General features: G+C 37.7%; 1 protein-coding gene across 3 annotated transcripts in view; it reads left to right on the top strand.

Annotated features, from left to right (window-relative positions):
- NALCN (sodium leak channel, non-selective) overlaps positions 1–24,135 on the top strand; it is a 292,588-nt gene that overhangs the window by 126,024 nt on the left and 142,429 nt on the right. For all 3 annotated transcript variants that reach the window (XM_060287757.1, XM_060287756.1, XM_060287759.2), the window contains 2 exons: positions 10,441–10,608; positions 16,791–16,982. In XM_060287757.1, coding sequence (XP_060143740.1) covers positions 10,441–10,608; positions 16,791–16,982 — 360 coding nt within the window. The remainder of the gene's footprint in view (positions 1–10,440; positions 10,609–16,790; positions 16,983–24,135) is intronic.

The following is a 24,135-nucleotide window of genomic DNA, read 5'->3' as shown; positions in this document are numbered from 1 at the left end:
AGAGTTTCATTTTGATCTAAGATAAGTCATTGTCATTAATATACATAAAATCACATGTTATAATGAACATAATTATATTTTACAATGTATAGTCTCATTTTCTTAATAAAGAATAAAACTTGAACAATACTGTCCTATTATTATATAAAAAATATAAATATATCTGTATATCCACTAGATTGTATGTTTAACAGAAGTTTATCAGCACAGCCTTATGCACAGAAGATTCACAATTTTAACAAAATTCCTCTTTTAAGAAACTCATAAATTGGTGGGAGAGAGAGGAGAACAATGAAGTTATAACAGCATATCCCTGTTGCATTTCTGGTCGAGAGAGAGGTTTACCTCATTTAGAAACTCCAGGGTGTCTCTTTGGTTTCCTCTTTTTCTATGATTGTTCTGTGTTTTGAAACAGAAGGGCTTTCATAAGCATAGAATCATTTTGCCATCCTACAGGAAGTTATCTTTTCTAGCAAAGTGATTTCTGTGTTCCTCTGAAGACATTTGGCTTTATGATATTTGTTAAAATGAAATTAAGTGAAAGAGCCATTTATTTTAGTTCCAACAAAATCTGACAACCGTATTTCATCTCAATCACAAGAAATGACTGAATTATGAAAGTAACTTATCCTGCTCTACCAGCAGTCTTTCATATTGTCATTAAGTTTAATTTCATTTTCTGGGAAACTTTAATTAAATAAGTATCTTTTGGCTGTAGCTTTTTCATGAGTTCCTATAGGATTTGGGCAGTATCTTGCTGAGTGAAAAAATAACACAGTAATGACATTCTTGATTATTCAATGATCCATCTCCAAAGTTTGCTCTTTAACTGTCTAGAATATTGAAGTTACACTATAGACTAAGAGTAGGTGATTTACAGACACCTCTGGAATGATGCAGGTCATCATTTATTTGGGTGTTATTTAACCTGAATTTCATTTAGGAGAATAGTGTTGCCTGAATTGCATTTGTCCTGTTATCTTCTTCTGTGATAAATATGCATTCATTTTCTCATGAATATCCATTATGTTTCTCTGAAATTATGAAATAGAGTCTGCAACACAAATCTTGGATAATATATTTCAAATATCTTTGCACATATGGGCAGTATCTCTACTATTTTATCTTCTCAGACCTGCATAGTACAATCAGCTCATTTATAATTTGTCACCTATAAATGTTCATACATTATTCATTGAATTAAAAGGGCAGAACAATTTCCATTGTTCCATTTATATTAAGCATGTCATTTTCTGTTCAGTTATTTTTCTCCTGAGCTTCAGAAATTTGGCAGTCTCTTGTTGTCTTACCTGCTAGCCTCACAAATCCAATTACAAGTTCTTTTGGAAAACAAGCATTTTAAACTAATTTCTTGCAATTTTCATTCTTAAAAAAAAAAAATCTTTTCACAAGTTGTGTGCTTTTATCCTAAGAACAGATATAATAATGTTTCTTAGGACAGTAACTCCTTTAAATTTATTAATTTAACTTAATTTATTTAATTTTAATTAAATCTGCATTCCCTTATTGATAATTTCCTTGAGGACAAGAGGGCTTGTTATAGTAGATATTAAATGATATATGTATTATTATAAGATGAAAATTTGGAAAATAAATAATAAAATGTGGTGTTTAAAGAACTCATACAACCTGCATTCCTGAAAATATTAGTTAAACTTTGCTGTCGTGACATCAAACCTGATTTATCTGTACAGCATGAATTCTCAATGGGAGGTGAAAACACCTCTAAGGGGATAAAAATTATTCTTGGGGAGGCAAAAAAATCTTATTCTTGCCATATATAAAGAAGAGATTGATATGTTTATATTTATAACATAACTGTGCTAATAAAATTCCATATGGTGTAGTGATTAGAAACTAAATATCTAAAAAGACTCCTTGGCCGGGGAGGTGGTTAAAAAAAAAAAAAAGATTGCAAAACACTGACTTAGGAAAATTGTAAGAAGAAAGAAATATTTTGTTTTTTTCATGTATTGTTTTCAATTTTTTTCAAGTAATGTGACAAAAATCTTTATGAAAAGTTTATTATCCTCTTACAAATCTTGCCTTCACTCTTAAAAAGACAAGTTTCAACTTTAAGCACCCACCGATGGTGTAATATACTCTGAGGGCTCGAGGCAGAGAGAAGGTCCCACTGTGACCTTTTCGATGTGGGGACTGAAGAGTTAGGGGCCAAGGTCATGGGTGCTCCCAGGCTAGGAATGACGAGGCTGCACTGCTGACTGCTAAGGATTTGCAGAGGACCTAGAGATTGTCATACTGAGTGAAATAAGTCAGACAGAGAAAGAGAAATATCATATGACATCACTTATATGTGGAATCTAAAAAAGTGGTACAAATGAACTTACTTACAAAATAGAAATAGAGTCACAGATATAGAAAACAAACTTATGGTTGCCAAGGGGGAAGGGGGGGAGAGATAAATTGGAAGATTGGGATTGATATATACACACTACTATATATAAAATAGGTAACTAATAAGGACCTACTGTATAGCACAGGGAACCCTACTCAATACTCTGTAATGACCTATATGGGAAAAGAATCGAAAAAAGAGTGGATATATGTCTATGTATAGCAGATTCACTTTGTCATACAGCAGAAACTAACACAACAATGTAAATCAACTCTACTCCAATAAAAATCAAAAAAAAAAAAAAGGATTTGAAGATAACCTCTAGATTGGACACATTCTTAGATGATGCTTCTGGGGAACCCTTCCAGGTAACTGGGTTCTGCAGACAGCCTGCTAGCCTCCTTTTTATACGGCCAACAGCATGACGGTTGCAAGTTCCACCCTGTCCAGCAACTGTCAAGGTTGAGTTCCTTGAGGCAGGCTGGAGTCACCCATTGAAAAGAGGTTACTAAAAAAACCTCACTGCTTCTACCCTGATTCTTCCCAACTGTTGTCTTCTGCTGAATTGAAATCCTATGCTAAACCCTCTAACGTACACTAAAATAACTGACAACTTAATTTTCCTAAATCCTTTTTGTAATTCCTGACATAGTTCTCCCCCACTCCAGAATAACCCATAATTACAAGTAAGTTAGACATATTTTTGTGCATAATATTTTTCCATGAAATTTCAGCACTTTGGGATTGATACTGGTTTTCAGAGAATGGGAACATTAGCTTGTTAACAATTAACAAACTATGTTAGAAAAAAGGGTATTTGCTCCCAGGAGAATTGGAATCAGGAATTCTAGTAGGAAAATCAGTGGGAATATGGGTATTTATACATAATCACATAATAGTTTGCTAAATCACTTTTAGTGCCTTTTAGTGTCTTTGAAAAGCATATAAGTTTTCCCACCAGGCAAATAATAATGCAGATGGATCCAGCTGCCTATTTTATTATAAATTATGATCATTTAAACAGGTCATTCCATCTGTCTTTTGATAGCAAATGCAAAGTTAGTAAAGTGATTAATTGTATTTATATGTAATTAGACAATCTATTTGGATATATTTCAGGCATTTATTGGTAGTTCCCTGCTTTAAAAAAAAAAAATGCCTACTTTGATATGGATTACATTCCTTCCTTTGAAGTGAAAGTCTAAAAATACAGGTGAGGGAGAAGTGGAGATGTGGGCAGTGGCCAATGCTCCCTCTGCTGATACAGCAGCCAGGCCGGGCTGCAGGGGAACCTTCAGGACGGATGCATCTGAGTTTCAGCTTTTCCTGAACTCTGCCAGGATGCCTGGGGGAGGGGACAGGTGCTGGACTTCCTCATCGTGCTGCGGGCCCTGGAGTGAGAAGTCAGGGTTAGAGAGGAATTGCCTCTTGTTATGACTTGCAGGGATCTGGGTCCTCTGGTCGCCTCAGGCTGACCCTGCAAAGGAGTTGCATCTGCCCACTGGTTCCTTGTGGTCCCAGGAGGTCTAACAGAATCCTGTTGATCTCAGTGATCCAGGAAGGGAATCTCCCCAAAAGCTGAATTTCTCCCAGGAGGGAAGTTAGGAATGGATTCCACCAGTCTGGGAAGAATCCTGACATGAAGCGGCTTCCTCCTGCTACCCAGCAAAGCGGCTGCGGGGTTTCAGGTCTTTCACCACAAAAAACATGATGCCTCATACCATCCCTTGTTTACCACCGCTCAAGAGAGCATTTTTAAAAAAAATTTTTATTGGGGTATAGTTGATTTACAATGTTGTGTTAGTTTCTGCTGTACAGCAAAGTGAATCAGTTATGCATATACATATATCCACTCTTTTTTAGATTCTTTTCCCACATAGGCCATTACAGAGTATTGAGTAGAGTTCCCTGTGCTATACAGTAGGTCCCTATTAGTTACCTATTTTATATATAGTACTGTGTATGTGTCAGTCCCATGTTCCAGTTTATCCCTCTACCCCCCTTACCCCCCGGTAACCATAAGTTTATTTTCTACATCTGTAACTCTGTTTCTGTTTTATAGATTAGTTCGTTTGTAGCCTTTTTTTAGATTCCACGTATAAGTGGTATTGTATATTTGTCTTTCTCTGTCTGACTCAAGAGACCGTTAAAGACAGACAAACAAACAAAAAGCATATAGCCATGAGCAAGCAAAGAAAAATATTCTTACACAAAGGGATTCAGAAACTGAGGATGGAACTGGGAAATCCAAGATGAACATCTAGTACAGGAGTTTCCCAGTAGAGTAGAACTGACGGGAGAGAGAGTAGGGTTTTTTCCCCCCAGTGTCTCAAAGGTAGATAATTAGGGCAAAAAACAAACCTTCTGAACTTTGACTAACATTTTCAAAAAGTGAGCTGAAAAGGGCATGGTCGTTGATGAGAGCTAATTATTAATATAGGAGAGCAAGTGGAAAAAATTAAAAAACGGTGGAAAACATGAGGGAAAAAGCAAGAGACTCGCCACTTGGATGTGAATAATAGGAGCCCCTGAAGGACAAAGGGAACAGAAAGAAGAGTAATAATAAATGAGAGAAGAAAATTTTCCTAAACTGAGGTAAAGCATAAATCTGTAGATTGAAAGTGCTAAGTCTCAGGATAAATGAAAAAAAGGTACATTCCTAGGCATATCCTGGTGACCTTCCTTGGTTGCAAGCATAAAGAAAAAACTTTTTTAAACCTCCGAATGGGCTTAAATAACCTGCAAAATCAAGATAAATATGTTGTGCTTTGGATGACTCATCCTCAATATTGGAAAGTAAAGGCAGTGAACCAACATATATATTGACCACTGAGAGAAAAGAACTGCAACTCAAGACTGTATGCAGCCAAAATATTCATGTCAGTGTTAAAAATGCACTTTTGATAGAAAAGGATTGAGCCAGTATACAACCCTGGATGTTTATTTGAGGAAACTACCCCAAAGTATCCTAAGCCTAAGACAAATTCTTCACAGTCCAGAGGACTAGATAGATAAGATGAAAAGGAAATAAAAGTAGTGGGTATTGAATCTAAATGGAAGATGGTAATTAAAATGTCAAGTAAGGGTCCTTGAAAAAAAAAGAAATAATTACAGTTCAAAAAGCTAGAATTGGGACTTCCCTGGCGGTCCAATGGTTAAGACTCTGCGATTCTGCTGCAGGGGGCACGGGTTCAATCCCTGGGCATTGAACTAAGGTCCTGTATGCTGTGCGGCACGGCCAAAAAAAAAAAAAAAAAATTGATGGTTGATCTCAGAAAAAGCAGAATTTAGGAAGAGGGGTGATATCACTGGGAGTGTGGGTGAGAGAAGGATACTATGAAGTTTGTAGGTTGGCAGGGGTGTGAGGGAAGAGTGAGCAAGTACATTTGTGCGGGAGAGGAGTTTACAATTATTCAATTTAGATGCAATAATAAAAAAGTATAGGTTGATGTAGGACAGTTGGGAATTAAACTGGGAGATTAGAAAAGCAGAGTCCAAATAAACAAGGGGGAGAAAAGACATTAACAACAATTTGACCAAGCCAGAAAAGACAAGAAAAGGTTAAAAGATGAATATCAATGACGTATACAATAAACTAGAAACATAAGACCAGGTATAACTTTTGCACGCTATATGTGAGAGGGTTGAATTTTCCTATCAAAAATCATAGAAAATATGCCTTTAAAGGAGAAATGGCTGATTAAAGGTTGGGGCAGAGAAGGTCCAAGATTTTTAAAAAATCATAGAAAATATGATTATGTTTAAACACAAAATCAAATAGTATCTTGATTCTAGGAGATGCATACAAAGTGGCCCCAGAAAGGGGCTGAAAATCATCTATGAAAAAACTAAAAGTGACATCTAAAATATTAAAACATTTTAAATGCTTAGCAGACCATGCAAAAAAAATTAAGGAATATTCTCAAGGCCAAAAATTGTGTTGATGCGAATGAAGAACAGCTAGTGGGCTCTAAGGCCAGTGGCTGCCCTGAGGGTATTTGCATATGCTTGTCACCTAGAACTTGCCATTTTAGGAGCTGTATCCTGGACAGACGGAGGGGCTGTTCAAGGTGAAGCGTCAAAACAGAGACACCCCCATGTAACATCAGGACACATGAGGTCTGTACCTCAATGAGAGAAGGAAAATGGCCATCCCTCAGAAGGAAACAGTGGGGAAAACTTCAGTCTTGACCTTGACTCCAAAAGAGTAGCGAAAGAGTATGCTTTGTGAAAATGTGTCAGCACAAGCCTGCCCGCGTGGGATTGGAGTTCAAAATCACATTAGTTTCAGGTCTGAGAAATGTCAGCCAAGAAGTTGATTTAAAGGGGCAGCAAATTTGTAAGATATCTCATGCCCTCTGCTGAACCAGTTCTTTCTGAAAAAAAAAAAAAAAATGTACTCTAAACACAGGTCTTGAAAATCTAGAGGAAATTAATGATTTCCTGGCAAAGTACAAACTACCAAGTTGATGGACGAGGTAAGAAAGCTGATCAGAAGAACATTGGAAAGCTTTGATCTACCGTTACAAAAAAGATTGGGCCCATGTGGTTTTTCTGCTGGATTTTAATCTACTTTCAAAGATGAGATAACTCTTATTTTATTTAAGAAATTACAGATTGTACAAAAGATGGGAAACTCCATAATAAGTTTGATAAGGCTACCATAGGCTTAACCCAAACCTTATAATTATAGTATAAGTAACATTACAGACCAATTGTATTTATGACAGTAGCTGCAAAAATTATAAACAAAATATTATCCAATAAAATCAGCATAAGCATCTAGGGTTTATTCTAGGAATATACAAATCAAGGACTCCTGTGATATATTTCATTGCCTCAATGAATTAAAGGCTAAAGCCCTCTAAGTAAAATAAAAGAGAAAGAAAGTACTTAAACATGGTAGAAATTATTACCCTAAGCTCAGTGCAACCATTATATATGAATACTGAGAAACTTTCATTGAAAATAAGGGGCATATTATGGACTCCTGTTACTACCACCACATTACTTAGTATATATTACTATTTGGCTATACCATTATAGCTAATGAATTAATACAATTAACTCCAAAATAAATCTTGAAAAACATCGTATCTTCATTGGCACATGAAATATATATATGTTTATAAAGCCCAAGAGACTTAAAAAATTTTAGAATTAATAGAAGAATTTAGTAAGGCAAGTTGAGAAAAATCAATATAAATAAATCAGTAGCTTTTCTTTCCACTGGAAATAACTAGGTAGAAATGGTAAAAAAAAAAAAAAAAAAAGGTAAAAATAATTCATTTTCATTAGTGACTGGAATATTAAATGAATAGAAATAAATTTCAAAATCAAACAATAATATATCTTTATGGGGAAAATTTTATTAAAGAATATGGGCCAAATAAATAGAAAAACATAGTGTGTTTCTAGATATGAAGACTATCTATTAATCCTTCTAAGGCATGTACAAGGTAAAGAAAAAAGTTATAAAGATGGACACATGTGACCATATAAAAATTAAAGTGCTTATAGAACTAATTCCAGTAGAGTTAAAAATCTAACTATTGACTAGGGAAAAAATATTTCAGTTTATATAGCAGACAAAGATGAATGTCCTTAATATCAACAACTCCAAAAACTGATAAGAAAGAAACAACACCACCATAGAAAATTGGCAAGGTTATGAACAGAAATTTGTTTTAAAAAAATAATCTAAGTCATCAATATACATCTGGACAGCTAAGCAAAAGTTTTATTAAGTTTGATTACATCAGGTGATGGTACAGATTTAGGAAAAGAAACACTTTCCTACCTTGCTGAAAGGCAAATGACAACGTAACATTTGGAAAGTAATCTCTTAATGCTTTCTAAAATTTAAAGTGGGCAAACATGTCCTTTGCCCCAGAGGTGCCAGGTTGGAGATTCTACTTATAGATAGGGAAGCCCAATAAAAACTGATATTGCATAAGGATGGTCAGTACAGTCTGTTTTTGAAGTAGCAAAACACTTAACCATTTTTCCTGATGATTCCTTATCCAAGAAGTACCGCCCTTTAACGAATCAGTAGAGAAAATGTTGAATTAAATAAACATTGAATACCATGCAAAATTATGCAGCTGATAAAAAGAATAAGTAGAACTTATATCTCTTAACCTGAAGGCTCATCCATGATTGTTAGTGAGAAGCTGAAGAATGACATAAAATGTAAGCCCATTGTGTGATTATGTATGTTTGGATGAGGAGGGAATATAAAACATGGTTACCATGAATCGCCTGGGAAAGGTGGGCAGGAATTTTATTAATACTTTGTGTATTTAGGATTATTTCACAGTTAAAATGTATTACTCTGTTACACTTTTTTTATTGAAGTATAGTTAATTTACAGTGTGTTAGTCTCAGGTATACAACAAAGTGATTCAGTCAAATACATATATATACACATATATATGTGTGTGTGTGTATATATATATATGTATTCTTTTTCAGATTCTTTTCCATTATAGGCTATTACAAGATTTTGAGTCGAGTTCCCTGTGCTATAGAGTAGGTCCTTGTTGTTTAACTATTTTATATATAGTGGTGTATATATGTTACTCCCAAACTCTTAATTTATCTGTCCCACTCTCACTATCCCCTTTGGTAACCATAAGTTTCTTTTCTGTGTGTCTGTTACATTTTTTAAAAGGGACATGTCAATTTAAATTATGAGGCAAGGTGGGTCTAGAGAAGTAATGTTAAGTTCCTCCTCACACCTAAATTAACCATCTGCAATCCCTTTAATGTTCCAGTCCTAAAAATGTTATTAAAACTCCACTTTCCTCACATTTTCCAAATGTGTGTGGAAGAAAATCCCTTCCATGTTGGCCTAGAAAAAGAGAAGCAAGCTATCCTTTATTCCTGTCTTCCAACAAATCATTTGGTATCTTCTGACAGGGATGTGTTATGACTAGTTGCGCTCTTTAATTAGAAGTTAATCTTATGTCACTGACATGTACACACTACTCTTTAATTAGAAGTTAATCTTATGTCACTGACATGTACACACTACTGTATATAAAATAGATTACTAATAAGGACCTACTGTATAGCACAGGGAACTCTACTCAAAAGAATAGGGAAAAGAATCTAAAAAAGAGTGGATGTATGTATAACTGATTCACTTTGCTGTACACCTGAAACTAACACAACATTGTAAATCAACTATCCAATAAAATTTTTTTAAAGTTAATATTATATTGCCATTTTAATTCCAGTTGTAAACTTCTTTATAAATTGAGTGCTTTCATCCATAGGACAAGCAAACGAAAAATAATATGCTATGTTTGTATATGTACTTTATAATATTGTTATTTGCAATAGCAAATTCCTAGAATTAATGTGATAGATTAAGAGATGGAACGAATTTATTAACACAGTAATGTCGATTGTTAATTTATAAAATTAATAATGTAGACATATTAATTTATGTGTGCATATGCACACACACATAAACTCCTTGTTATATTGCGCTGGCCAAAAAGTTCGTTTGGGTTTTTCCCTAAGATGTGATGGAAAAACACGAACTAACTTTTTGGCCAACCCAATAAAATCCAAAATTCTCTGCTGTTTATGTGGCCCAAGATATAAATGATATATAAATTTTTAAATTGTAGTTTAATTACACTTAGTAATATGTAAGTGTAATTATACTATATCATGTGCATTGTAGAAACTTTTTTTAGAAAATAAAAATTATAGAAAAATGCAGCCTTTCTGTATATAGTACTGTAATTCTATAAATGGCTATGACTTTTAATTAATATCAAATGATGAATAGTGAGGAAATAATACCACTCACAAACATTTAATATTTTAACGTATTTTTCTCTGATTGCTTAAGATATATTTGGTCTGTGAGGTTCTAGTTGGTGTGTTTCAAAACCGTATTTTTAACAATATTGTTCTAGATTTTTATATGATATGGCTCCTCATTTTATATGATAGTGGCTAAAATTCATGCACTAACAACCATATGAAATATTTTGAAATAAATTATAGTTTTACATTACAATTTCACTGTCCCTTTGTTCCTCTAGGTGGCTTTTACGGTACTTTTTGATTTGGAAGCACTTCTGAAGATATGGTGTTTGGGATTTACTGGATATATTAGCTCATCTCTCCACAAATTCGAGCTGCTGCTCGTAATTGGAACCACTCTTCATGTATATCCAGATCTTTATCATTCTCAATTCACATACTTTCAGGTAATACAAATAATGCCTATTTATCTTTAGAATTATTTTCTTTCCAGGGAAAATACCAACAACTGTAGTAAATACAAACTTCAAATAGGCCCTGTGACATTTTAAATACCAAAAATAGTGCATTCATTTCATTGTTTTAAAAACTCTGAAAATTCAGAGTAATAAATGGAGATGTTTTATGTACAGTTCATAGATCAACACAGTATGTAGAGGTACGTATTTTATATGTACATGGATATTATGCATCTGTGCATACATGTAAAATTTTAAACTACATCAGATGTTGACACACACTTTAAAGAGCAGGAAATATGAATTTAATTCCAAGTGTAGTTCTCCCTTCTCAATAAGTCTAAATATGTTTGCTCAACACTAACTTACAGTTGAAATAATAAGAAATAAAACTTACCTTTACAGATTGTAATTAGTCATACTTCATTATTTATGAATTCCTATTAGTTTCTTTGTGATGATTAAATAACACCTATAATTTTTTACTTTTTTTATAATAACTGGATATCTATTTTTTCAAATGTGATATATTCAATCACATTACTTTATAATTATTCAGTAAACAAAAGTAATTATTACTTACGCTCTTTGTAATTGTTGAATAATAGCAATATGCTGAGCGTTCTTTTTAACTCCTTGGTCAAAATATAATATATGTATATGGGATAGCTTAATTTTTAAAATCTCAAGTATAGTCATTTTTCTGACTCAGAATTGGTCATTTGTATAATTTATCATGTAAATATCAGAAGTTGCATTGTTTTCTTCATAGATATTTTAAAATAGTTGGAGAATAAAATGGCAGTACAATTTTCAAAGAAACAATTCAGAGAAACAAGATTCTAACTCCTTAGATGAAAGAAAATACATTCCAACTTCACTGAACTTACTTATTGATGATACCAAAGCCATCATTTTCAGAGAAGTATTAACTTCAGGTGCCCGATCGTGACCTGAAACTCAGCACTCCTGATACCTGGGAGAAAGGACGTGAAAATACAATTCGCAAAAATGAAAAACATACCCCACAAACACACATGAAAAGCTGAGCCTCTCGTAGTCACAGCCAAGCACCCAGTGAACTCACAGAGGGTATCATGGTTCAAGCTTTCAGTACTGTCAACATCTTTGAACAGAAATCCCTTGCCACTGGTTGGGTTATATCCTCAGCCTTGGTTATCATAGGTGAGATGCCTGGGGCAAGAGACATACACATGTTTGAAACTCTTGATACAAAATATGCTTTCCAAACATTTGTGTCATTATATGCTCTTGGGCACTGCTGTCTAGATTCACAAAATCAACATGAGCATTTAGGACCTACATTAGAGAATCATTGTACATAATTACAGAAAATATGCCTCATAGTCAAAACTACAACATATCTTTTTTCCAAACCTATTAAATTAAGAAAGACATCAAAGCCTATTACAGCAAGGGTGCCATATAAAATATATTCAGGGCTTTAAAATTCTTATCATTTCTCATAGATAATTTTTCAGTGAAAAGTTACAAATAGGTCAGAATTTTGCACACAAAGATATTCATTCTAGAATTGTTTATGAGAGAAAAAAATGGGAACTGTTTAAGTGGTAAGCATATGAGGAATAGCTTAGTAACTCATATGCAAATTTGGCCATAAAAATAATTATGATGAATTTGTAGTAACTTAGAGATATGATTGTTCTATTTAAATGCAAAACAGTATAAAATTATATAACATGTATAGCTACATATCCATGCTATATATAACATATATAGCTCTATATATGTATGTAAAATACCTATAAATGAAAAAATGACCGGAAAGAAATAAACCAAATCATTACAGATGATTAAAAGTCACCACCTCTGGGTTGTTTTTCTTTTCGGCTGCGTGACTTATGGGGTTTTTAGTTCCCCAACTAGGGATCAAACTGGGACCCTCAGCAGTGAGAGCACGTAGTCCTAACCACTAGGTTTTTTCTTCTACTCTGTTTTTCACAAAATATCTAAAATCAGTGTGCATGGCTCCAATCGTTTTATATATAGACATATAGCTATAGATACAGTCACAATACAGGGTCAGTGAAGTTTGCAATTTTAATGTCTGTAAAACTTGTAATAGTTTATGTTAATAGTAGAGTGATTTTCATTTGTATCTCTCTATACATGGCCAAGTTTATATTTGTCTAATGAGATAAACACTGTCTCAGTTATTTTGTGCCTAGAAGCTAAATCTCTCAAGAAACTTAGATGTCACAAGAATTTTTGCAAATTCACATCTGGAGAACCCACTGTACTGAACAGATTGGCTCTTTATGGGCTGACTTTGATCTCCCCTGTTGGTCCTCATGCTTGCTTCTCATCTCACTTGACCTTTCTTCATCGTGCTGGCAGCAGTTCTTCCCGTAGTGAATGTCACAATTTTTATATCTAAATGAAGTCAACAATTTAGTACAAAATGTCTCCCTTTATATCAGTTATCTCTGAGAGTTGGGTGTTATCCATCTCTTTATTCAGATGAGAGTTCCTGAGCACCTACTATGTGCCAGGCACTGTTCCAGATCCTGAGGGCAGAGAAGTGAACAAGGCAGAGAAGATGCCCACCTCGGGAAGCTTGCATTCTAGAGGGCAAACAGTTTATACACAAGTACACACAAGTACACAAGTACGAGTGCACGAAAGGAATGCGAGTACAGGAAATGCCATCCAGGAAAGACAAGCTGAGTGAAAAGGATAGAAGTTGTGGGGTGAGGGTGCTATTTTAGATAAGTTTGTTCAGGGAAGCCCTCTTTGAAGAGGGGACATTTGGGCAGAGAAGGAGCGAACCTTGAGAAGGTCTGGGTGGATGCATTCCAGGTAGAGAGAACTACATGGCACCTGTCCTAAGGAGAATACATGCTTGATGGAGTGAACATAGGGCATATTACAGGGAGTAATAAAGTCTTCGCAAAATGCTCTGGTTCTGACATAGCAAGGTGATGACACCGGCTGGTATTTATTGTGCACCTACTGTGTGCCAGGCACTCTGCCGAGTGCATCGCTTCATTTGTTTCTCGTTAGAGAATAAACTGTTTTGATGGAGTGTAAACTGCGATCCCTAGAGACTGAATAACTTGCCCAAGACCACATAACTAGCAAATGGTGGAAACTCATTCCCAAGAAGTTTAATCTTATATTCATATTCTTAACCACTCAATTGCTACAGTATCTCACTATTAATCAGCAGAGTGACCTTTAACAACAGACTTAGAAATGTGACCAGGAAAATGTGCTTTGGAAGCAACCACAAAATGTCCTACAGTGCTTATCTTTGAATGTATGGTTTACTTTATTTCGTATCTGTAGGAACACAGAATCAAAAGGCTTTATTGGGTAGACAGAGTGAAAAGCACACTTATCCCCAAATAAATGAAAAGGCATAATTAGAATTACCGATAAGGATTTTGCCTTTCCACAGATGCAGGCCTGCCCCTTTGAAAATGCTTATCAAATCACCAATGTGGGAATTGTGTTAAGTTATGTTTCTTCCAGCTAATGAAATATTAATTTATCAAAATTGCACAGATGTGCATAGACTGTTTTTATTAGAATTTGGGACAGGATTCAAGATTACTTAGGCAATCTTTTAAATATGATTTTAATGCAAGTGGAGAAAACACAAGGTACTGAAATTTGAGCAATAAACCAGTTGAATTGTTCCTGTAAACTTTCCTGGACTCAGCTGTTTAACTATTAGATACTGAATCATTTATGTCTAAGAATAAATAAAAGTGTAAAATCTTTTCATATTATTATTCTGGATGTTACTATTTTAATAGTTCTTATGATAAAGCTGTTTGCTTGTTATTTGGGAAGATGACCCAAGTGTAATATGTTCTGATTTGGAAATGTATGTTAAGAATTATAGCGGGAAAAACTAGTAGCTTAACCATGCCTGTGGTATAATGTTTAATTTGAACAATATAATTTCTCACATAAATTTTCTTCTTAAAGTATTAAGTATTTTAAATGAGCATGAAGGAAATCTACATTTTTCTCAGCTTCTTTAAACATTTGTCCATTAGTTTATGAGACGTGCAGCTACAACCCACACTATTGGTATTTGTGTTCTGCAGACAATGAGAATACGGTTCACCATTAGTAGTTCCTGTTAATTCAGAGTCTGGGGGTAGTGGGTAAATGTGGCTTCAGGGATGGCCAAATTCAGAGACTAACATGGTATTATTGGGACCCCGTCCATTTCTCCACTCACCTTTCTTCTGTGTTGGTATCATTTCTAAGCTCTCTTTGTCCATGTGGTGGCTAAGATGGCTCCCAGAAGCTCAGGGCTTATGTGGCTCTTACAGTAATTCCAGCTGGGGCTAAAAAATAGGACACCTCTCATAGGTCCCACAGAAGTTCTGATGACTGAGGTCATTGTGAATACCCTGGCCAGGCCTGGATCATGGGGGTCAGGAAGTCCCTTCTGGACCTCATAGACTAAGAGGATTAGGAAGCTAGGGTTGCTGGAAAAATCCAAACGCATGTTATTTTGTGTAAAAATTTAAATCTAGGGGGTTTGTTTGTTTGTTTTGTTTTTTGCGGTACGTGGACCTCTCACTGTTGTGGCCTCTCCCATTGCGGAGCACAGGCTCTGGACGCGCAGGCTCAGCGGCCATGGCTCACGGGCCCAGCCGCTCCGCGGCATGTGGGATCTTCCCAGACCGGGGCACGAACCCGTGTCCCCTGCATCGGCAGGCGGACCCTCAACCACTGCGCCACCAGGGAAGCCCTAAATCTAGGTTTTTAAAGCATTTCCTGTTCCTTACTGTATTCTTTCTTCTCCTGAGAAGCCTTTACAGACACCTTAAGCTCTTATTGATAGCGAACCATCTTGGACTACCATTCTACTTATCATCTTTCATTTATACCAAGACCACAATTTTCCTATTTTAATATCTCTAAACTGGGATGTGTCTTATAATCAGTGGTGTGTTATACTTTAATTGGCGGCATTTTTCAGTTTCTCGGTGGTACATAAAAAAATCGATGGCATCTTAGACTTGTTGAAAAATGCTACTTTTCCATATTTTATACTTCAACTTTTAATATTCTACTTTATATTTTTAATCTTATAGATATGCCCTTAAGAGCTGTGCCTTTGTATTATACTCCTTTTGTAACAGTAATAGCCATTGAATCTTATTTGTCCAACACAGTGTTTGGCACATAATAATATTTGTTAAGTGAATGAGAAAATTAATTAGTTATGGGTGGTAGTTTTTGCATATATATATATGCAAAACATTTAAACATGTGTGTGTTTAGATAACCAGCTGAGCACGTATAACAAAGTTCTAAAAAATACAGGGCTTGCGTAAGATAGAAGTGTGTTTCTCTCCAGTTGGTGGGAGTCCAGGGCAAGTAGGTGGCTCTGCTCCCCAGGGCCATCCAGAAAGCAGGCCTGTTGGGTTAGACTGAATCTATCATCTTCTATACGAGGCTTCTATTTTTGTTCCAAAGGGACAATTACAGTTGTTTTAATTTCCCAGCCAGAGGAAGGTATGAAAAGAGTGTCCAGGGCAAATTATTTAACTTAAAGTGCAAAAATCACTTCTTTTCACATTCCATAGGTCTGAACCTAGTCCACCGGCCACAACTAGATACAAGTGGGGCTGGAAAATGCACTCTGTAGCCTTGCTAGGCTAAAATTCAGCAAGTTCTATTAGTTAAAGGAAGGATAGAATAGATCTTAGCGTAGCAGTCTCAGCCATGAGTAAAGACTCCTTGATAGATGGATTTTTAAAATTTCCTTTTGAATGTACAGTAATCCCTAGGAAAGTTTGTTTTATGAGACAGTGAATATGCCTAATATTGAACTAATGTTTTCTTTGATATTTGAACATTAGAACAAATGTCAATTTTATTTCAACAATATGTGTTAATTAATGCCACTTTGAATTATCACATCATACATTAAAACACTGAGTTGTCACCATTTTCCTTCCTTCATTCCTTTGGGATTTATTGAGTTCTTGCTATATGGCAGTCACTGAGCTACTGATATCTTAGTTATTAAATTGTTTAATTTAATTGCTAAATGTGATTTTATAGAGTGCTATGAAAAATGAGATTTTAGTATGAACTTATTTAAGATTCAGTATAAATAAACGATCAAGTGTGTGTGTTTTTCTCTCCCACAATAGGTTCTCCGGGTAGTTCGGCTTATTAAAATTTCACCTGCATTAGAAGACTTCGTGTACAAGATATTTGGTCCTGGAAAAAAGCTGGGAAGTTTGGTTGTATTTACTGCCAGCCTCTTGATTGTTATGTCGGCAATTAGTCTGCAGATGTTCTGCTTCGTCGAAGAGCTGGATAGATTTACGACGTTTCCAAGGGTAAGAACAAAAGATGCAGTCGGTTTAATTCAGTTATTCTGAATCAATATCAAAGTAATTTCACTTTAACAGTGGTTTTAAAATATTGTCTTTTTCTGTAACTTGGAGTAGTTCAGTTTTAATATTCAGAGTGGTCTTTTCTGCAGAATACAGGTGTTTGAGAACATTTTCAGCATGGTCAGATTATGTGTCAATTCTAAAATTCTGGAAATAATCTTAATAGAATGAGATGCAGAAACCAGTAAAGATGGAAGATAGGGTTCTTAGTACCTATAAATGAAAATATAGCAGAACTTTAAAATTATTAATTTAAAAATGTTTAAAGTTTGCTTTTATGTGTTTGTGAGAGTTAACATTTTAAATCTGTTTTACAGTTCATATATATTTTTATGTCAGGCATGATCTAGAAGGAAATTTTGATTTTCAATATATGAATTTCATAAACTCTTCATATTTGAAGTGTCTTTAAAAGATCATCTAGTTCATAACTCTGTATTCTTGTTAGAATTCACTTAGGCTAAAAAGAAAGTTAAAAACCAGTCAATCCATAAAGAACTTGTGTAGAAGATACAGCGCCTAATCAGAAGGATCCTGAAATTTAACTCCATGTGGATTTAGAAATATGAAAAAATATAATGACCAAGGCAAAGAATATATATAGATATTTTTATAGCCTTGGGGTAATAACAACATATATTTTTTTAAAAAATAAGCTTTGAGGGCAAACGTGTCTGTAACGTAACAGATAGACTAACATAGCCTGGGTTATTTTTTTAAATTTTAACAGATAGACTAAAATACTCTGCGTTATTACTTGTTTTAATCTTGTACTAAATGTGTTACTCATTGCCAAGCATTTGTTGAGTGCCTATCAAGAGCCAGGCCGTGTTGGCCATCCTGAGACATAAACAATTAAGTTCCTAGTCTTCAGGTATTCTCAGTGGAGGGTGGGTAACCAGTAAGTAGACATAAAACATGACAGGCTTTGATAAAGGCAAACACAAGGTGCTCTGGGAACCCCGAGGTGAGGTCCATAACCAGGAATGGAAGAATCCAGGAAGACTCCCTGGAACAGGAAGTTACTGAGGAACAGCTGGATGGAGCCAGAGGAGGTGCACAGAGAACAGTGTTCTGGGTCATGGGGACAGCATGTGCTGAAGGTTGAACTGAGCTGTGTCTTGTTCCAGCACTTAAATAAGAAAGGGCAGTCGCTGACAGGAGGAGGATATAAAGCCAAGGAACTTTTAAGTTGGTGAAAGCGTGATCACGATTAAATGCCAGTGAGAGAGCGCAAGGAGAGAGCAGTAAAGGTGTGTGAGCTAAAGAGGATGCTGGCAGAAGGCTTCTGAAGGCAGCCTGCAGGGCACTGGGGCAGGGCAGGTGTCGAGGTGGTCTCGTAGGACAGCAAGCCGAGGCGAAAGTCACAGTGAGCCTTGGTTCACTTTCAGCCGCAGTGCAGGCAGCAGGCAGGAACCGGCACCGCTGCCCAGGCCCCGTTCTGCCCACTGGACAGCACTGGGTGAGGGGCAGGTGCGCCAGCCCTGGCACGGTGACGAGGGAGGGATCTTTGCCCAGGAGCTCTGGGCAAAGCTCCTGCCCTTTTATGAACCGGGGAGGGCGTAGGGATATGACTAGAGGAAGGGCTAGAAGTGAAAATGTACTGAGTCAGGATGGAGAAAAGTGCCTCAGCTGAGGCCCCCGCGTGGGGAAGACCTCCGAGCAGAGGCACGCGGGCTGGGAATGCCGCTGTGCACAGGAGCGGGGCAGCCTGGGGGCCGAGTCCTTGCCTGAAACTCCCTTCAGGCACTGCAGTGCACAGCTGTGCCCCAAGACCATGTGGGGAGGGCAGCTTCCCTCCCCTCCCCATGAGCCTGCCGGGCAAAGCCTGGTCCCTGGCCGTGGTCGGGTCACTTAGGATTGGCCTGGAGCCAGACTTCTCTACAGTGGAACCAGCTCTTCCTCCAGGGATAGAGAGATGTAAGCAAAGATGACAGTGTTGTCGTCAAGGCCACCTTCTCTTAGGCTGCCCCTTCACTGCCCCCTCGCTGGGTAAATACAAAGAGCAGACTGCCATCCCCATCATGATCACCGTCCGCCCCTCAGGCCAGTTTAATTCAGCTCCCCCTAAGGGTCAGCCGTTGTTCTAGGCCCGGGGTGGGGAATGGGTACTAAACGGTAACAAGCCTTTATTTATTACACAGACCTATCTTAATTTCATACCTTATCTTCATTTTTTGCCCTTTCCTCTCATTTCACCCCACCAACTTTATATCCTTTACCCAAAACCTCTTTGAACCAGATGATTTTTGGAGTGCAGAATATTCTAGATATTGTAAGGGTGATATCACCCTCCACAGCTGTCTGAATCAGCACCCTGTAACAAACACATTAATATTTCTCTAGCGAAACATCAACCTTCAGACAAAGAAGGGTAAATAAATACAATAAATAAGACCTAGGTCAGATCAGACTTTTGCCACTAAATGAGCTACCAGCAAAACCAAACAAAACACCTTTGGGTATTTTCAAAATGTTCTGAATATTGAAGCTGTGAATAAGGGCTGTGGGCCTGCATATGAAAGCATCGTGGATAAGAGTCTATACTTACTGCTCCATCACTTTTTAGTTATGTGACACCAAATGAATTATTCTTTAAGCTATTATTTTTTCACATCTAAAATACAGGCAAAAATGGTATTTCCCTCATAGCATTGTGTGTGTTGAATGATATACAAAAACAACCCAACTCTGGGTTTAGAAAGCATTAAAAAAGTGATATCCCTGCTTCCCTGGTGGCGCAGTGGTTAGGGGTCTGCCTGCCGATGCAGGGGACACGGGTTCGTGTCCCGGTCCGGGAGGATCCCATATGCTGCGGAGTGGCTGGGCCCGTGAGCCATGGCCACTGAGCCTGCGTGTCCGGAGCCTGTGCTCCGCAGGAGAGGCCACGGCAGTGAGAGGCCTGCGTACCGCAAAAAAAAAAAAAAAAAGAAAAAAGAAAAAAAAAAGTGATATCCTATATAATATATTTGAAATTGGCATAATACAGAGGCTACTCTGTATTAAAGACAAGGCTGCTTTAGATCCAGTCCTGCCTTAGCCCCTTGGGATTTGCTCTAATTTCCCAGCCATAATTGTAATCAAGTAGCATTGTATTTTCAGATCTCCAATTACTCAGTTGTGCTTTTCCGCCTGATTACTGTGACCATCTTAATGAAAGCAGCCAGCAACTATGGGGCCTCTAATCAGTTATACAGCAGCTGACAGCGTTGACACGGGAAGTGACTAGATTTCTCCTTACATATGAATGCAATTAAGAGTTAAATTCCTGAAACATAATCAAATCTTGCAAGAAATGTTAAAAATATTACAATTACAAAAAGCCATCATTATCATTCCCAGCCAAATAAAGCATCATCTGTTGGTGGCACTTGCCTGATATGAAATGATCAGGAAAGATGATTATAAACACAGGGCAGACGATGCTAGATTTTTGCGGGCCTTGTCCCCTTCCATCCTCATGGGACAGCTCCCTCATTACTCAGTGGCTGGGTGTTGAGGTAGGTTGGTTAATTATATTATTAGCCAAAGCACAGCGCATTAGGAGAACAGATTTTCTGTAAGAAAAATCACGTGATCCATCCCAGTGCAAAATCGGAACTTTTAAAATCAGCAGTTGTTTGTATTATCTTTACTTGGATCCACTCCATCTTGGAGGCTAGCAACCCCCATCACACACAGGACCATGGGATGCAGGAAGCAACTGCAGGAAGGTGTGAGAGGCTCAAGAGAGGACCGGTCATGAAGAGAGGAGCGTTCTTGGTGAAGGGGACCCAGCATCTGTGCCCGGGAGATCATTACTCTGGCTGTTTCTGGAACCTGACCTTGACCCAGCCATCCGGGGGGGGTATAGTCTCTCTAGGGAAACAGGACTAGATGTAAAACCCAACACTGGTTTGATTGGACCTGATTGTATCCTGGGCTCCAGCAACCTGCTGTGAGACCCCTCTAAGAGGAGCTGACATGGACCTGGGAAGCTGGTGTCCCTTCCACATCCCAAGAAGAGAAAACCCTGAAGGGGCAGAGCGACATAGGAGACAACAGCACCCGGGCACACTAAGTAACCGCCCAGCGCGTTGACCCTCTGATGCAGCTCCATCTACGCTGGAAGACCCCAGGTGCTTCTGGAGATACTCAAAGGTGAAAGGATACTAAAGGGATTAGGATTATTCCACCGGTTCCCCAGTGGGTCTCCGTGCCTCATTCGACCACACTGCAGCCTGTGCTCCATTTGCAGTAAAACTGATCCTTCTTCAGTGTAAATTGCCTCATGACACTCTCCTATTTAAAATACTTCAAGATTCTCCTTTCCCTCAAGATAACAAACATTTTAATAGGGTTTTCAGTATCTTTTCCGCTCTGGCCCCATTTACCTCTTTGGGCTCATATTTCAGGATTTCCCCCAACACACCTTTCAAAGGCAGAGATGGTGTCTACCTTTTTTTTTTTTTTTTTTAGCCACGCAGCATGTGGGATCTCAGTTCCCAGACCAGGGATCGAATCTGTACCCCCTGCAGTGGAAGCTCAGAGTCTTAACCACTGGACCACCAGGGAAGTCCTAACAACGTCTATCTTGCTCATTTAAATCCTCCATTTTAGCACAATCCTTGCCACAGGGTAGCTGGTGAATAGGTGTTTGGATGAAGAATGAATAATAGTCCTGGACCAAAACAAACCTCTCTGATCCTTCCACACTGTATCAGGCTCAACAGGACAGATGCCTTCTTCTGCTGTTGTCTACAGCTCCGAGACCCCTGTCAGCCTCCATCACTGCCCTTACCCTCATCCCATCAGCAATGTCTGCATAATTCTGTCTGAATGCTTTGGCTGCAAGTAGCAGAAAATTGACTCCAACTAACTTAAACAATTAGACTCCAACTAACTTAAACAAAAAGGATTTATCTCACAAAATTCAAGGGATTAGGTAGACTTGGGGAAGCCAGGACTCTGGGTCTTTCACTGAAATTCTCTCAGTTGTTGTCATGGGTTAACTTATGTGCCCCCAAAAGATGTGTTGAAATACTAACCCTCAGTACTCCCAAAATGTGACCTTATCTGGAAATAGAGATAATCAAGTTAAAATGAGGTCACTAGGGTGAACCCTAATCCAATATGACTGATATTCTATAAAAAGGGGAGATTTTAACACCGAGACAGACATACACAGAGAGAAGACAATGTGACACACATGGGGAAGACGGCCATGTGATTGTCATGACATCTACAAGCCAAGGACCTCCAAGGATTGTCAGCAAGCACCCAAGGCAGAAGAGGCAAGGAGAATCCTTCAGAGGGAGCGTGGTCCTGCCGACACCTTGATTTCTGATGGCTCTCCTCCAGAACTGTGAGATAATACATTCCCACTGTTTGAAGCCACCCAGTTTTGGGTACCAGCAGCCCTAGCAAAGCAAAGCAGTTTCATTGTCCATGTGTTGTCTTCATGTGTTAACAAAATGGATGCAACATTTTCAGGCTTCGTGATAAAATCTAGAAGAAGGAGGGTCACCTCCGCCCAGATCTCCTTAGAATCAAGGACACCTTTCCCAGTGCCTTCCGCCCCGCTCTGCCCCACAGCAAACCAGCTCTCTTCTCTCATCCGGCAGGATTGGGTCACTTGGTCACTACTAAATGAATCGCTGGCAAGATGGCTAGAGTCAAGGTGGTTGGCTTGGATTCATCATAGGGGAAGAAATGGATACTGGGGAGACAGCCACAGAAGCCACTACAATGGTCAGACCCAAAACCTGGACGAGATTTCTCTCACTCACTTCTGCCTCTGAAGCTCCCATATGCCCTGTGCAAACAGGCTGTGTAGATAGACACAGAGTAGGAGGAGGACTGGTGTTTAATTTCTCTCCCGGAAGCATCTGGGTCCCAGCTCCTTTCCAAGATGCCCACATAGGACCTGCCAAGCAGCCAGCATAGGACCTGGCACATACTGGGTTCCTGCTTCCCATCTTTATGGTTACTTCTGTCACACACCATTGACACGTATGCAAGGTCTCATCTTCTTTACTAGACTGCAAGTAGCTTGAAGTTGGCAGCACTGTGCTCTTTTCTCCTGACACCTCTCAGAGCACTTATTAGCACTGTGTCATGGGATCTGCAGCATCAGGACGCAGAGACAGAGAGGAAACAGCCAGAGGAGCCTCAGCAAAAACCCCGTGAGATGGAGGAAAGGAGCCTGAATGTTTTCAGTGGGAAAAAAAAGAATGACATATTGACACAATTTAATAAAACAACTTTGTCATCTCAAGCCAATAACTTTCCCTTCTAATTTGAACAAAACAGACACACTGCTAAGTAGAAATAACAAGATCAAGTCCTGCTGGGAGGCAGTATCCCGCCGTTCCTGTTTTGTTGGGACTAGTAGGTTGTATTATAAGGAGAACAATTAGATTAGCTTTTCATGAAGGAAAAGCCCATACAGGTCATGAGACAGGTTGCTATAGGCAAGAGCCACATCTCTCTATAACAAAGACAGAAAGTTTGCGTTTTCTCCTGGTTGCCCGACAAAAGCTCATGTGCGCAATTTCACCACTGTTTTTGTTCTGTTTATCCCCCTACTTGGTATATGAAGAAACTTTCTTCTGTGTTGCTAAAACACTTGCAATAAACATCCCCTGTAGATCTTTAAATAGCTCAGTATCTTTATTCCTTTTAATTTCCTACTAAAATAACAATAAGCAGGCCTCAGTTGTTTTGCATTCCTACAAATGGGGATAGTTTTTATTCATAAAGAATACACTACCCTCCATAATACAGGGTACTTGAATTTTAATACTGTTTATTTGATATATTTTCTTAATTTGCATTCTCTAAATACTAATTACTTGCTCTACTGAATTTTCAGTTATAAAACCATGTCCAAAGCAGTTAAACAATTTAAGCAGTAAATACTATAAAACACTTAATTACAAATTAATTTCCCTGTTTCCTCTCACCACCAGAATGGCTAATGATGCTTTTAGTTGCATTGAAAGAATTACTGAGAAATTTGAAGAAACAACTTGCCCCTTAATCTTTTTCAGCGTTTGCCATTTGCTACATTTTTAATCAATTCAGGGTTTACCTTATCTTCAAAAGGATAATTAGT

Source organism: Globicephala melas, chromosome 18 (assembly GCF_963455315.2).
Source record: "Globicephala melas chromosome 18, mGloMel1.2, whole genome shotgun sequence".
Taxonomy (NCBI): Eukaryota; Metazoa; Chordata; class Mammalia; order Artiodactyla; family Delphinidae; genus Globicephala; species Globicephala melas.
This window is presented reverse-complemented; position numbering and strand designations above follow the sequence as displayed.